Source organism: Nipponia nippon, unplaced genomic scaffold (assembly GCF_047370975.1).
Source record: "Nipponia nippon isolate SJK-2023a ecotype South Korea unplaced genomic scaffold, ASM4737097v1 scaffold_4, whole genome shotgun sequence".
Classification (NCBI taxonomy): domain Eukaryota; kingdom Metazoa; phylum Chordata; class Aves; order Pelecaniformes; family Threskiornithidae; genus Nipponia; species Nipponia nippon.
Window position 1 is genome coordinate 27,495,924 of NW_028262358.1, and position 16,323 is coordinate 27,512,246.

The 16,323-nt window shown below is 35.7% G+C and overlaps 1 protein-coding gene across 7 annotated transcripts in view; it reads left to right on the top strand.

The window, feature by feature from the left end:
• MTA3 (metastasis associated 1 family member 3) overlaps window positions 1-16,323 on the top strand; it is a 144,195-nt gene that overhangs the window by 38,101 nt on the left and 89,771 nt on the right. For all 7 annotated transcript variants that reach the window (XR_015708583.1, XM_087776211.1, XM_087776210.1 and 4 more), the window contains exons 5-6: window positions 580-643; window positions 1,859-1,976. Coding sequence is in view for 6 of the 7 variants with exons in the window: in XM_087776211.1 (XP_087632337.1) it covers window positions 580-643; window positions 1,859-1,976 (182 nt within the window). In the remaining variant the exon portion in view is untranslated. The remainder of the gene's footprint in view (window positions 1-579; window positions 644-1,858; window positions 1,977-16,323) is intronic.

Genomic DNA, 16,323 nt, shown 5'->3' on the forward strand with positions numbered 1-16,323 from the left:
GTACTGCTACTGAATAACGGGAAGCTTTCTACTGGCAGGTGGCAAAAAAACGTGGTAGTTAGCATTTTCATGTGGCCATGGAGGAAATGAATAGAATTCCATGATTAATTATTAGAAATAATTTCATTCAAAAAAGAAAAGTACTTTACTTTTACAGGCCATTGATAAAACCTTATATTGTTTCTAGTTTGGGTTATGTGTTTTCAAATTAGGCACTGGACTTAGTGGAGGTCAGTCACTTAGAGGTGATGTTTCATTCATCCAGGCCTTTATATGAATTGTATGTGTATTTATTGTTTGCCATAGTACCTCTTGTTCCTTTATTGCTTCTCTATTTCTGAAACTGTCTCCCAGTTCTGCAGAATTCTTATGTATTTGGGTGCTTGGGTCAGTACAGCCATTCATTTTCTTGCTTTGATGTTGATTTTGGTATCTTAAAAGTATGGCAAAGTGTATTTTACCATATTTTTAATGTAAAAGTTTAAAGTATGTCTAGATCATTTTCTTGCAGATAACTTTTTGATTTAATAAAAACTTGAACTTTTTACAAAGTAACAGTTCTCCCTTATGTTTGTGTAGGGGAAAATGCAGTGTTGCACTTCTGAATGAGACAGAATCTGTGTTGTCATATCTGGAGAAAGAGGTAATGTGTGACTTCTATTTGGTTTAATATTGGGATGGGTTTATGTGTGTTTTTTGGTTTGTTTGGTTTTTTTTTTTTACAGCTGTGTTTTTGATAAATGGCCAAACAATACTTTGAAAATCTTTTCTTGAACGATAAGTTAGAAAAATTATATTGTTGAAAACACTGATTTTAAAAGTATTACTGGATAAAATCTTAATTGACACTCTTAATAGTTTTATTATGAATATGATTGTATTTAGAAAATAATTCCAAGTAATTCATATGGCGTCTCACAAAAGAAAAATATACAGACTTTTTTCTGTAGTGGATACTTAAGGGGGAATTCACATGGCTTTTTTTTTTTTTCCCCTTATTTTTCCTTTTTTTGATTTCTTTTTTTTGACTAGGGGTGTCCTAGAAAGAAGAATCTTCCATAGTCAATGGACAGAGGGAGCAAGAGAGGCTTCTGTAGAGGGCAACTTAGCATAGGAGTTTAATTTTACAGGCTCTGAATTACTGTATGGAAAGTGGGTCCTCACCTTTCATTTTCTGTGGAAGGAACTTAGGGTGCTTAGCCTTACCAGAGGGGAAGAAAATTCCCCAAGAATTTGAAAGATAACTGTATTGCGAAATACCTTTCAAAATAACCATATTTTTCTTTGGAGTGTCTTAATATAACATCAGGGAGACAGTGTTTTTTAGCTGAAATTAGCATGTCTTTATTTTTAAATTTCTACACCAAACCCACTGATAATCGGTAAAAATGTTTCTGAAAAGAGGACTTGCCCTATACTTCGGGTGACTGTACTAGATATGCCAATACTATTTTTGTGTAAGCCCTTTTCAGACGCTGACAGTGTTTTATACTCTTTGAGACTAATTTATAATGCAAAGTCAGTATGGTAGAGATATTTAGGAGAGGAAACATGTTAAATTCAAAAAGCAGTTAACTTTAATTCTTTTCAAATCCATTGGTATATTTTTGTGTATGAATCTTTTCATTATGCTCTGTTGTGAAATAACTCCTAGCAATGAGAGAAACTTCAATTAGCCATTTAAAAGTACTCATGAAACATCTGCATTATTTAAAATAAGGATTAATGTACCAAACCTGTGCTCTGTAAAAGTGTGCGAGAGGGGTTACTTTAATAATTTCCAGATGGGAAGTGATAGAGATTTACAAACCTAATTTTAAAAATCATTATGCTGTTGCAAATGTGTCTTCTTTTTTAGGATACTTTTTTTTATTCATTGGTGTATGATCCATCACTGAAAACGCTTTTAGCAGACAAGGGAGAAATCAGAGTGGGGCCTAGATATCAAGCAGATGTGCCAGACATGCTTGCAGAAGGTAAATATGTGATCTTTGATTAGTCAAAAAAAAACCCCCTCATCTTGCATTATTACTTATGCTGACTTTCTGAACTAAACTAATCAGCATAGAGGCAGAGAAAGTAAAACAGTAGATCTTAGAAAATTGACAAATACCAGTAGATGTTATGAAGAAAGAAAGAAAGGATACTTGAGTAGCTGTTGAAAAGACATTGTGTTATGCACAAACTTGAAATGGACAATTTAAGCATTCAGTGTTTGTTTATTTAATTGTATGGTCCAGTTCTTTGATATAGGCCTCATGAAATGAAGATGTTGAGGACCAACCCATTTTGTAGAATAATAACATGATAACAAAATAAGTGAAAAATGTATTCTTTCTCTCCCTTTTAAAACAGGCTCTGCATAGATAATGTGTCTTTGTGTCATCTTATTTTAAAATATTGGCTTCCATCAAAGCATCTTGTCTCTTTTGTGGCAGGACTAAAACCAATGTTTAAAGCCTTGGCATATCCTTAAAATCACTGGTATTTTTTAATTTCATTTTATTTATTTATAATCTAGCACAACTACCTGTGTATTAGTCTTTTGCTACATAGGAACTTTATTCTTTTAAACAATATTTCAAGTACAATATTTATTTAGTGTTTGGATGTTATTTAAGAGGCGTGAGCAGCTGTGTCTTGTTATGTTTGCAATTATGTTTACTTAGTAAATTTTAAAATGAGCTGGTTTTGTCCGTGAAATGTGCACTCTACATTGAGTGCTAACAAAAGAAAAAGTTTCCTGAGAAGTATCTAGACATTGATACTGTTTTTCAAGGATCTTAGTATTTATTTCTTAATAAGAAAGGATTATGTGACAGGAATATCACTTGCACTAAGTCAAAGGAGTTCTGAATGCCCAGATATGTATATTTGTAACCTTAAATGGTGTGTTTTCCATTCATCATGGGCTTTTTTTTTTCCTGCTATACTTTTTCTTTTGTACAGAACAAGTATTATTTCTACAAAGCTTATTTAATAAACTGTATAAAATGAGAATGATTTGATTTCAGGCAAGTGGCAGATTATTTTACGATGGATGCTGTTTAGTAGCTCACCTCCATTATTATTCTGACTTTTCTTTTAATAACCAGAAATAAACTGTAGTAAGTCTTTTCCAGATTTCTTTATAAGGCACACAGACTTGTTTCAGAACAAGTGTATGACTAGAATATGATATACTGCTATCCTTACTGTAAAATGTGCCTGTCATAGGGAAACAAATAATTATGTAGACATTCGTATGCTCAAGAGGAAAGCTTCCCAGAGGACTAAGAGAAAATGACTGTCTCCAATGTGTGTGTCAAGTAGCCAGGAAGTATTGAAGTGCTTCCGAAGTAGCTGGTTGAATTGCTGGGTTTTCAGGATGAGCTGGGGTTGTCTGGCAGGCAGGAATTCATTTCCTACTGAATTCTGCTACTTAAATTACTAAAGACAGAGCCTAACTATTGAATAGTGAATACAACCTATAAAGGAAATGGTTTTCCCATGGCAATTTTACTTATTTAATTTTTTTCTAAAATTAAATTATTTATTTATTAAAAGTTAAGTTACAAAGTTCTTCTGGAGCTTAACTTTCTGAGTTAAATCCTTGATTCGGTTAAATGAATAGAAGATCTTTCTCTTACGTCATGAAGACAGAATTTCACTGTGTGTTACTGTCTTGTTTTTCTCACTCCCCATTAATCCCAAATATGTGGTAAGTGATGCAGTCGTCTTGCTGTTTTTAGTAGGCAATAACATTCCATCAGTTATTAAGGTTAAAAACACCAAGTTGCCTACAAACCAAAGATCTGGTGGTATACAGAGAACTTCTTTGGCAGTTTAGTTGGATTAATCTGCACTTATTTTCCGTGGCTGGTCAAAGAAAAGTTTCGGTTTTAGGAGGATAAAAATATCTGAATTATTGTAGTTTTGACTGATTGTTATCTAAATGTTCCCGTAGCCTTCTGACCACCAAGGAAAAGAAAAAGATGATTCAGCTGTTACTGTGTCTTTATGTAAGCTGACAGCCTGAAAGTTAATCCATTCACTGTCAAGCCTTTTCATTCATAAAAACAAATCTAAACAATGTTTAAAATTAGTAGAATAAAATAGATATGTTTGGAAAATACGGGATTCTGTGAAGAATTCTGAATCTTTAAATAATTTTTTCAGCCTGTATTTTTAAAAGTAGCTAATGATATGTATGTCCAAATTATTATGCCATAATGTATGACACTTTAAAAGCCTAGAGCAATCGCCTTAAATTAAAAGAAAGAACTCAGACAACTTCGAGTCAGTTAGGGATGACTTGAGAAAAATCAGGGTTTATGTCATGTAATAATAGTATTATATAATAAAATAGAAAGCATTGCTACCTTTATTCACATGTAAAATTTGTCATGGGAATTTTAACATAAAGGAAGTATACCTTTTTGAAGATTGTTGGTAGGCATATTTTATCTTTACAGAAAATCCCCAAAGCCATTTAAAAAAAAAAAAATTCAGAAAAATCAAAGATTCACACACCATCAGTTATTTTATTTTAAAAGTAACTGGCATATAAATCCAATGACTGAAAACATGCCAGTTCAGATTAGCTTTCAGGAGACTAGTCACAAAGTGGCTGAAAAATGGAAAAGTTCTTTGAACTGTGAAAGCCCTTCCCCATCTTCATCAACATTATTCTGATGTAAACATACTGATGTATTCTAGTAGATTAAAAATGCAAATTGCTTGCATTTTCTCTGTACTGTGATGACTTATGTTCTGTCTGAGTGGACTACTGTCTTTTTTTTTTTTAGTGTTTATTGGAGAACTATATGCATTTTTTTTTGTGGAATAGGTTTGGGTTTTTTTGTTGGTTTTTTTTTTTTTCCTCCTTGCATTGATGTTACCATTTTTCTGTCCTTGAATAAAACGCTCCAAATCCTGGTGCTTAGGCTAAACTTTGGATAATGCAGCATACCTTCTCCCCTCCACCCCACCCCACGGGTGAACTGGATAACTTTTTATTTCTCTTTAATTTCTGAAATGGAAGGAATGTTTTCTTTCTAAAAGACTAAAAGGTTTATTAAAATCAAGATACATAATAAAGTATTACAGATCCAACTGTTTTTCCACTTTGAGATACAGGGAATCGTAAATTCTTTATGCAGTTACAGTAAACAAATACAAACAAAGTTTAAATCTGGTTGAAAATGCCTAAGCCTTGTTCATCTATGCTGCTTTTGTTTGCAGTGGTTTAGCTAAATTGCTTAGATTACACATTTAGTGAAGACTATGACTTTGGAGAAAGACCAGACCAGATTTCTTTCAGCAGTCTCTTATGACTTTTGTTATGAGGATCTTTGAGAGTAAAACTATGATTAAAGTTGTCAGCTTCAAATGATATTATGGTTGTGTGAAACCCTTCCTTCTCCCTCCAGTTCCAAGTGCTCCAGTCTTTCTAGACTCTAGTTCGAAGAGTTTGAGAGTCTTTTTAGTTGCTCTTACTGCAGTGGAGAACAGGAGACTATATTCTACAGCATTGACTCCAATTCTGGCTAGTATGATAGTAAAGAAGGTCCTTTCTCTGCTTTTAACAACACATTCTCCAGTGGCTTGTTCTGTGAATATAGCAGTTGTTTATTTTCAAATCTGTTTCCAGTGTGGGGTAGCATTCCGCTCCTCTGTACAAAGAAAGAATAAAAAGGTTTATCTTGGAGAACCAAAGCACACAGTTGGACAAAGAGTATATTGTTTCAAGCATCCCTGCTCTACAGTCCAGGAGCAAGGTACCTGGTTCTCTACATGTGATGGCCAGAAGCTGCTGTCTGGTGCATCCACCTACTGTATTTGATCAGCAACTTATAAAACGTGACCAGTAAGTTAAAAAACAAAACAAAAAAAATGCAAACGGTTTTGCTTTGGGCAAGTCATTATCATGATTTTTATCTGGTTAAAAGGCATACTTTTATAAATTGTTCTGAATATGATCAACTTGCTATCACCTTTAACTAACAGATTTTATTTAGTCCTGCTTTGTGTTTTGAATTTCTCTTAATTGCTCCCTTTTTAAACAGATCACATTGCCAAGGTCTTAGACCCTTAGGTAGTTTATAGACCTTTTAACTCTATTGATTATCTGAGAAAACTTTAGTCATTTGAATGCCCTCTGAAATCTGGACAATGTTTGTAGCAAATAGGAAGACGAAAGAAGAGTGACAAGATTAAAAAAAAAATATATATTTAACCCTACATCTGGTAGTGTCTCAATCACAGGGACAGTTTTCTTTCTCTGTGGCTTGAGATTTGAGTTTAATTTTGTTCTAGCTTAAGGGAGAATTATAACATATGAAGGTACTCTTATTCTTATATTTCATAAATGTATGAAATGTATTGGGGGACAAAGGGGCTGAGGGGAGCAGCTCTGTGGGGAAGGCCCTGGGGTGCTGGCAGACAGCAAGGGGATGTAAGCCAGCAGCGTGCCCTGGCAGTGAAGGAGGCCAACAGCATTCTGGGCTGTGTCACCTGGCACTGGCCAGTAGATCAAGAAAAGTTATCATCCCCCTTTACTGGGCACTTGTTAAATCGCATCTAGATAGTGCGTCCAGTTTTGGGTCCCCCAATATGGGAAAGTTATTAATAAACTGAAGTAAGTTCAGTAGAGGCCGTCACACTTGTTGGGGCTAGAGCACTTGCTCTGCAAGGACAGGCTGAGGAAATTGGGCTTGTTCAACCTGGAGAAGAGATGGCTCAAAGGGGGGGACCAACAGCAGCCCCCCCAGTGACTGGGGGGAGGTTGTTGAGAAGACAGACAAGTTCTTGACAGTGGTGCATAGTGGGAGAATGAGATAAGAGACATACCTTGAAATAGGGTATTCAGAATGGCCACGAGCAGAAATTTTTTTCCCATGAGGATGGTCAGGTGGTGGAGCAAGTATCCAAGGATGTTGTGTCATCTCTGTCCTTCGAGACCCAAGCGGGTAAAGCTCTGGTCTGATCTTACAGCTGAGCCTGTTTTGAGGAGGAGGTTGGGCTGGAGACCTCCTGAGATCCTTTCCAGCTTGAACCGGTTCTACTATGGTTCTCCAGCTCAACAACCTACTGACGAGATACAGCCCATGGTCTTCTGCCTTTTATCCTGGGGTAGTGCTTTTTTATCTGTAGAGAAAAAGTTGGGACTGGAAGCTTACCTTTTATTAAACAAGTACGTGAGTGGACAGTCATTTAGTCAAAACACCTATGCTTGAAAGGTGATCATAGGCCACATCTTTTTCTGTGCTTACCTACAGTCATTTTTCATTAAGAGAAGCTGCAAGAGAAACCTCAAACTGCTGCTTAGTCACCTTCCCTCCAGTGATGATGCTGGGTAGTAGATAACTTCTTTGTATCTGTTCAGTCCTTGCCATTAGCATGCTCAGTTTCAGCTGACTTTTCCATAAAGGCTTGAGACGATATGTTGAGCTTTTAGCAAATCTCAGTCTAAAAATAAAAGGAACACCCAAAGATGAGGAAGCACAAACACGAATGTTAAGCTAACAGCATTAATACCTACCAAAAAGTCTTCAGTATGATTAGATTACAATACTGCAATATAAGAAAAAGTATAACATGCATTCAGTTAACAGAGCAACTACTAACCTTTAAAAATTTTCTCTCTCTGTAAAAACATGGGGTAATTTCTGAGATCTAGCACAAAGCCACCAGCTAGAAAGTAGACTGTAGATGGCTAGATGGTTAACCTCTGAACTTTCTCTACGTGTCTTAAGTTGTTCAGGTGGTTGAAAGGTGTCCTTGGGCACACAAAGATTCCCAACCTATGTTATCCTGGGCAGCATCACAGTGGCAGCTCTTCGCCAGTATCAGTGTGCACACGCTTAGCTGAACAGTGGAAAGTGCCTGGTAAGAATGTTTTACTGCTCATTAATTGCCTGTGTATAGCAGCAGCTCATCCGGCTCTGCTGTAAGGATGCTGAATGCTAGAGGTTACTAGGCAAAACGGAGGCATGTTAGAGTGGGAAAAGTGATGACGGATGCATGAAGGGTTAGGGCTGATTGGCAGTTGGTGGGAAATGAGATTTTAGTCTCCATGCAGAGGTATATGGAAAGAGACAAGCATCAAGAGTTTGACAGGTGTGTTGGGGAATGATCAGGTTTAGAGATTTATCTAGAGAACTGGCTGCTAGTACTAAGTAGTGCTGGTCCTAATCGAGTACTGCCACCAGCAGTGGCAAACTGTTTGCAAATCCCTGTTGTAATTAGCCTGGAGGGCTGATCTTAATTAGAGTCACTGTTACGGGGATGTCTGTGTACTGCTGCATGGAATTTTTCTTGTGCTAATGGTCCCGTCCCAGCTGCAGCCCTGTTCCTAGCCCAGTGCCGCTTATCTGTTGTATCTAGGTTTAAAAGGAGGCCACTGTGTTCTGGGGAATTCTTTATGGAGCAGGAATCTGATGCAGTTAGGTACTCTCTGGCCATACAAAGAGTACAAAGCTGTACAAGGAGTTTTGGAGTTGGTAGGGAAGAGGACTACCCTCTTACTAAGACACAGAGAGGAAGAGAAATTACAGTCTCTGAAATGGAGGAAGAAGAAACCTGTAGGAAAGACATTCTGTTCAAAGCTTTTTTTTTTTCTTTTTAATAAATAAAATAATAAACTATATTCAAAGTATCTGTATAAAAACCCAGAGTCCCCCTTGCACATCTGAAAATATCCAGAGAGCGCCTCGAAATAGCAGTTGCTGTGCAGTCGGTTCCATTTCTTGAAGGCAAGGCATTTTAGAATTAATGGAGTTCAAGTAGCTGAGCATTTAATAGGAAGAAGGGGAGCAGTTGGGGTAATTCAAGCTGTGGATTTTGGGTGACATTCAGAGAACTTGTATCCAAGACTTCTAAAACCTTTCTCTGTTTTGAAAAAGAACAAAATAATTCCTTTAGAGGTATTTCCTAATGTCTTCTCTGGTTTTTTTGCTTCTTACTGCAACTCAGTTTTAAAAGCATGTTGTTTTTAATAGACCAGACATATCAGATAGAAACTATTAAACTCAGAGTTCAAGACTGTTAATGTTTGGGAATATTGGAATTCCAGGATTTTGAGTTTAAAAATTGTTACAACTAAAGAGACAAATAAGAAACTCATCTACATACTGTTTGGATTTTTAACACTATGAAGGTACAGGATGCTTAGACTCGGTGTATTGTATTTTCTGGTTCTTTAAATGCTTCCCATATACACTAAAATTTTGTTTTCATTTAATAAATGAAACTATGTTTTAGAATAGTGGAACCCAGCTGTAATCTCATGAGGAGGGATCTGTTCTGTTACTTCCTAGTACATGATACTCCCATTTATTGTAAGAACCACTGCTGAAATTGAAAATCACTCACGCTACCCAGAGACCTGCAGGAGTTGTTTGAATGGTGCAACTGATTCTCTTGTCAAAAGTCTGTGTGCTGGATTATCTCTATCAGTGTTGATGTAGTTGCAATGATTTCATTCTGTTGTGAGAAGATAAATTTATCAGGCAATATGAAATATTTTTAGAATATTCTGTGTTCTAATATTTAAGTATTAAAAATTGGAGAGCCATGCAATTGTTAGACTCTGAAGACAGATAATGTGTGGCTATGAGAAATGTCTGACAGGATAAACAAATATTGTGTCTTAGTGTCCTGTCAATTTTCAGAAAATATGGTCTGTAATTTGTGTTAAGTGATCAGTCTTATGACAATTTCTGGATATGAGAATTGGACACATCAATACAATAGATAGTTCTTAGAAAATAAAATTGCGAAAATATTGCCTCTTTTTTCCTGAGTTCAGTATTTCACAAATAGTGTATGTTTAGCCTTTTGTTTTTAAGTGGCTTTAAGAAATTATGAGAGTTGATGTTTTTGAGGGCGTGTGGTCCTGAAGCAGTTAATGTTTCATTTGTGAGTGAACCAAATTGCAATTACAAGAAAAAAAAATCAGTGGATTTAGTTTAAACCCAGTTGCTTAGGTACAGTCATCAAAGAAAAATTTGCTTTTTCTGTGTCTCTGAAGGTGACAACAGCAGTAGCTTTAGGCTCTTCGATGAGCGCTATGTAGGCATGCGAGAAAAAGATTTTCGTGGAAAAAGCTGTCAACTATGAAGTACTTTTCTGGATGAGGTGGAAGAACTCGTTTGTGTAGTAGCTTGCGCACCTCATTTGTTCTACATACAGCAATTCGGGTGTCCATGGTCTGCTGTCTAAAACCAGATTTCCTGTCAATTCAAGATGACCTCACTGGGATCCAGACAGTAGAAAGTAAAACTCAAATTCTGGTACCAGAATCACCTTCAGGAGCAAGTATAAAAGGGAATGTTTATACCTAACTTGCATTTGCTTCAAGAAGATGCCCAGGAACCTTGTAGAAATCTGTTCCACCAAGTTCAGTCTGAAATGCATTGATGCTTCTAAGTTGTTGGAAAATGTAGTAAGTTAGTAGTAAAATAAATGATCATTTCAAAATATCAGTCAGAATATGCCAGAAGCGGAGAGATCTCTGACGGTGATTGGTTCAACTGAAAGATGATGGCTTTCTATTTTAATGAAGTGTTCAGAAGGAATGAGTGAAACAAAAGATACAACAAGCAGATGCAGGAGTTCCTTCTTGTGGAAATTGGAACAGAGTACGAGACAGAAAAGGTGTGATTGTGCTAACCCAGTAAGACTTACCTTTATGGTCAGAGCAGAAGAATGTTGCCTAAGCTTGATTCATCTCATTTGAGGACGGATATCTAAAATAGATCAGAGGATGTTTAAGGTTAGATGAGGTGAATCTGGACAAAGGTAATACACCAGAATAAAACTCCTGTTTATGTCTACTCAAATATATTTTGTTCTCAAATGGAGTTTCTGTTGATTGCACTTTTGATTTTGAGTTAACATGAAAAGTTTTTCTATAATACCTTCTAAAAGAAGGAGCTGTTTCTTGAGGGTTAGCAAATTTAAATGTGGTAGTCGCTTGTGTGATTTTTTTTCTTGTTATTAAGCTCAGTGGAGTAAATTTTTCATAATTAACTGTCAAATGTGTGATCATCACAAATAGTAAAACACTCTTTACAATGTTTTTCATGTCAAATTTTGATAGGATTATAATATCCTCTACATCAGTCTCACCAGTCTGTCTACTAAGGAGCCGAGTTAGTGACTTATGTGCTGGGCAATTAAATGCATGTTTATAGACTTTTATCAGTTTTACTATAAATTAAACAAACAAATCACATGTAAATGGCCTGTTTGTGCCTGTTTTCAGTAAATACTTCATTTACTTTTGCCTAACCTTGCAGATGCAAGGAAAATCAGTAGTTTAGGGTTGCAGCCACATATACTACAAAAGCTCAATTAGGTATTTGGAAGCTTCGCATTATAAAACATAGCATTTTATGAAGTCTTTTCAGTAATGTTATTTAAAAATATTTGTTGCTTTTCAGTACAATTCATTGAGGTATTAAGTGCATGTATAATTTTGATCAAACAAGCAGTTGCATGGATTAAGTTGGTTCTTTTCTTCCTTTTATTGTATACTTGCTATACTTAGAATATTCTTACATAATGTGGTAGTGGAAATTTCTGAGCTTCAGTTCTCAGATGATTCACAATTTCTGTGTTCCTAGTCAAATGATAAATTAGAAGAGTTGGAAATTGTGCTGTTTAGCGATTACATCTTAGAAAAAAATGTTCAACAGTTGAGGTGAGTTATTTCGGGTGTTCTGCTTGGGAATTGTTGGAATGAATTTTTTTTTTTTTTTTTTACTCCCCTGTCCCTGCCCCAAATTGTAAAAGCGGGTCTACCTTTCTCAAGTTTGCTTTATACTTGAAGAGAAGTCAGTTGGAGTTTTAGTCTTCATAACAAGAGAGCCATGATTTCTGCTGTCTTTAGCTTCTTGAGGAGACTTAGGCATGGTCTGTGCTGTGTTGTTGGTGTGGAAGGTTGTGCATGATTGCTGTCAGAAAGGTTTCTTTATTAATAATAGCTATAAAGCCTTGGCTGAGATTGTTCAAATACTAAATGACTTCTGTCAGGTAGTCAGTCTTATGAAGTATACAGTTATTTATGGTATGCCTTGTATGTGCTTATTATCCCAAATAACATATCGCAGTGAGCGCTCAAATCACCTTTCAAGCAGCAACATCTTAGGGTTTAATTGACTTTGCTGTTTTTTTCTACCTCAGTAACTTTGCCTAAATGGACTTATTGTAAGTTCACATTTTTGTTTCCTTTGCTGTTTCAGTGTAAGTCTGATTTGCTTTTGAGTTTATTCTGTAGAAGATGAAAAACAAATATCAGATGCAGATGAAATGTTTTTTACACTTGAATAAGTCATAATGCATTTCACTCTAAAGAAAAAGTTCTTCCCTAAATTATGTTTTCTTTAAATTTATGCAAATGAATAGCCCTATTTATCTTTAGAATACTATAGTCAAAGGGAATTTGCATATTCATAACATTAAGTTTATGTAAAAAAAAAAAAACATTGCAGGACTAGAGATTTCATTTTAATGTAGTGGGCTTTTTTTGAAGAGTACAGTGTCTGTGCATTGCGGTATCCCTCTTTCCAAAACAAGTATTTTCAATATTGTTACTATTCATGTGTAGTATGGTACTGTTATTATTTATACACAGAATCATTTTCACTATGCTTTCCTGAAAACTGTGTTATCTCATGTGTTGTTATTTCAGGAATTCAGAAAAACAGTTGCAATCTTTCTTTATTCAGATTGGAATAAGTGCTAGACCACTGCTGTCTACCAACTAAAAAAATAATGAAAAATGGGGGTGAGGGGTGGGGAATCTTGGTGCAAGTCACATTGTACAGGTTTATTGACAGATATGAAAGGAGTACAAGAAGCCAATTCCAAAATAAAGGTGAATTTCAGGTGTCTTTTCATGAGTTGAATACTTGTCCTTGCCTTTGAACTGAAGGTGACTTCGTAGTTTCATGCAATATATTAATTTAGGTCATTGCCTTTAGAATTGCCATAAAAAACTGAAATGGAAGGACTTTTTATTATTTCATTTCTGTAACAGTGGGGATTCTACCTAGATGGGATTTAATGTAAGGACTATAAAGCGAGGAATGGTATGATTTTAGGGCATTATGCCTTCATGTTCTCTGACCTCTGGAAGTTCCTTTTTGCATACTGTTCTGCAGGGTTTTGAGAAAGAGGCAACCTTATTTGTTCCTTTCTTCTGGCACTGGACGTTCCCATAAGCCAGCCATTCTTGATGCAGCATTATGGAAAAGTTTGTCATTACTGCGTGGTTACAGTTGAGTTTATTCTGAGCCCAGTTCTCATTATTTCTGTTTATTTCTAGGAATTTAGAACATGATGAACTAAAGCTCTTGTGCGTGCATTGTAAGGCCTTGTCTTTTGATCATCAGTGGTTGATTTATGAGTAGTGGGAGAGCTCTAAGCTTGTTGGAGTTGGAGGCAGTTTAATTCAAAAGGGATTTTTTCAAGTGAAAAATGACTGAATTTTTTTTTATAGACTAGAGCTCTAGAGGATAGAAGGCGATTGGACTATGCATGTTTTATTGGCTTAGAAAATGCTCAGTAGCAGTTTAAGTTGCTGTAGACAAATAATGGGCTTGTATCACCTGGTATCTGTCATTTGTAGTCTCTGTACATGTAGTCTTTACATAGCCTGTTTTTCATTTCTGGTCTTCATACATGCATTATGTTCATAAATTGAGTTTTACTATAAGATTTATGTAAATATACAACTCATTATCTGAATGACTAGTTGAAATCTTGGATATACATCTGTCAGGCAAGCTAAGGTGGGGGAATTGTTCTGCAATTGAAAGGTAAACAGATAATTTTCCTTTTGCCTACAGTTTTAAAATCTAAGCTTTCTCATGCTACTTTAATCAGAGAAGTTATTTGCACATAATTTGGTTTTATTTTTTGCAGAGTTGAGTGTAAGTTTTTGAACTTTTCTGGATGATTTTTGATGATCAGTACTGGTGAGAATCACAAATCATTAAAAAAAAAAAAATCCAAAAATGAGTAATAAGAATTCTATGTCTGCAGAGTGTTTATAGTGAGAGGGTTATAATTTCTGTTAGTTAAGACCAACAGTCAGCTGGCTGTTTACTTCGAATTCAATTTATGCAGAGTTGAACTCATTAAGTGTCAGTAGATAAAGTTCGTACATCCATCTGAAAGATGTCTTTCCTTCTATACCTCATGTAAAACTTATTTCCCAGTGGCAATTACTTCGAAGTTTTGTAACCGTCTTTCTCAGTTAAGCTGTACGTGTGTGTGTGTGTGTGTGTATCCCAGTTGTTTGTCAAAAGCCATGTGATGTTTGGTGACAATTAACCTCTGTGTGTGAATGTATAATTCTTTTTATGCAGAATGAATATGCTGAGTGTTTTAGAGGGGAACTAATGAACTTTTCATTGAAGGAGAAAGCTCAGATTTTACTTTAGACAGACAGGCTTAATATCTGGAACTTTGTTCATAACTAGACACTATGAGAAAGCCCAGTGTGATGCTATTTTTCTCATCTGTTAAGTTAGAAAAAAAGTTTGCAGACAGGCAGTCTAAATAGCAGGATGAGAAGGTGGTTCATGAATTGAAGCCTCATTTTCAGTGATTAGTTGGCTATTTTTACTATGTTATATAGCATATGAAGCTATGTTCAAAAAGACATTTAGGTTTACTTGCAGTTAGTATGCTGCTGAAGAGTTCTGGCAAAAATCTTCTATATCTACTAAATCTGATCCTGTATTCCAATAACAGAAATTTCATTCTGTTGTGTGCTGAACTGGACTAAGGGAGGTTAAGAACTGACAAGTCTCTCTTCTGCATCCTTGCAGTGTAGCTTAGAGGTATTCCTGTTTCACAGATACAAAACTGGGGCACAAAGATGAAGACACTGAACTTACTTCTTAGATATGTGCCAAGCTTTAAGAATATAAACATCTACAAAGGCCTTCATGTTTATGTGCTTAGGTATTTAGTGAGTCTGAGTAATTAATGCATAAGTCAAAACTCCTGGCTGATTTCAAGAGATTGTATAAAGCCCTGAATGGATTTCCACGGTAGGAGGAACTTGTGCAGTACAAACTATTGGTCTGGTGTTTAACTGCTGTCCATGGCTATGTCTGCCACCTTACTATGACCAAAAAATCACCACTACAGATTTTCTGTCCCATGGGATGAAGGATCCAGCAGCTGGTACCTCTGTTTTGCATATCATGAAAGATGGATTCACCCAGAAAGCTGAGCACTGCAGGTGTTTAGTTTATATGTTTGGATTGAAGTGACTGCTAAATTACTTTTCAAAAAGGAAAATAAAAAGGTATTTTGAAAAATAACGTAAATTTTGCAAAATACAAAAATAAGACGTTGCACCTGACAAGTGGTGTCTCTAAAAACTGTCCTGGCTATTTTTCAGTCAGATACCTCATCAACTGTTTGTCCTTAAAAATGGAATTGGCATTGTTTCCCTGAAAACCATTTTTTTAAAAAAATCCAACTTTTATAGATTTCATACTTCAGTTTCTTAAAAGGATACAATATTGCAGCATTGTTATATATCTGTAAAAATAAAAGAATTGCACTCTTAAGGAAATGTTCATAGTTCACATTGCAAGTTATTTTGTTTTAGTTGGCTATGTTATAAGAAGAACATAGAATCATGCTGAATCTGATGTACTAATTACCTTGGGGGTATTTATCTGCAGGAAGAGAAGTCTAAAAGACTGCCGAAGTAGATCTTTAGTTTCTTGCAGTTCATCTTAATTGCATTCAGTTAAAAGTTGCATTTGGTTTACTTCTGTTCTGTAAAATTTTTCTTACAATTATTTTTGGCGGGGTGTGTGTGTGTGTGTATCATGCTTTCCTTTGTTTAAAATGACTAACCGAAATGCAGAACTTAATTTTTTTCAAATTTTTTTTTGAGAGAGGGAAAAAAAAACTTTTAGCTTGTTACTAGAAGAGAACAATGAGAAGTAAGACATCGAATGATTCATGAGGAGAAAACCAGGCATATTTCTGGCCATCTACTAATGTTTTCCAGTAAAATTAATCTTCAGGATTAGATTGGCTATAATAAAATTATAAGCAGTGCTCAAAATAAATTGGATACACTGGTATGTCATACCAGCCATTAAAAAAACCAGCCTAGCACTTCTCAGAAGCCTTAATTGGTATGTCAGTGGTGGTGAGGGAAGGTAACACTTGTAGAACAGAACCTGAGAACTTTCTCCGATGCAACACTGAAAATGTTAAAAATTAAACTCCCCCATTCCATTTGTGTCCTGGAGTTTGCAGCATAAGGAATGAATACTATGGCAACTTTGATACCCGTTCAGT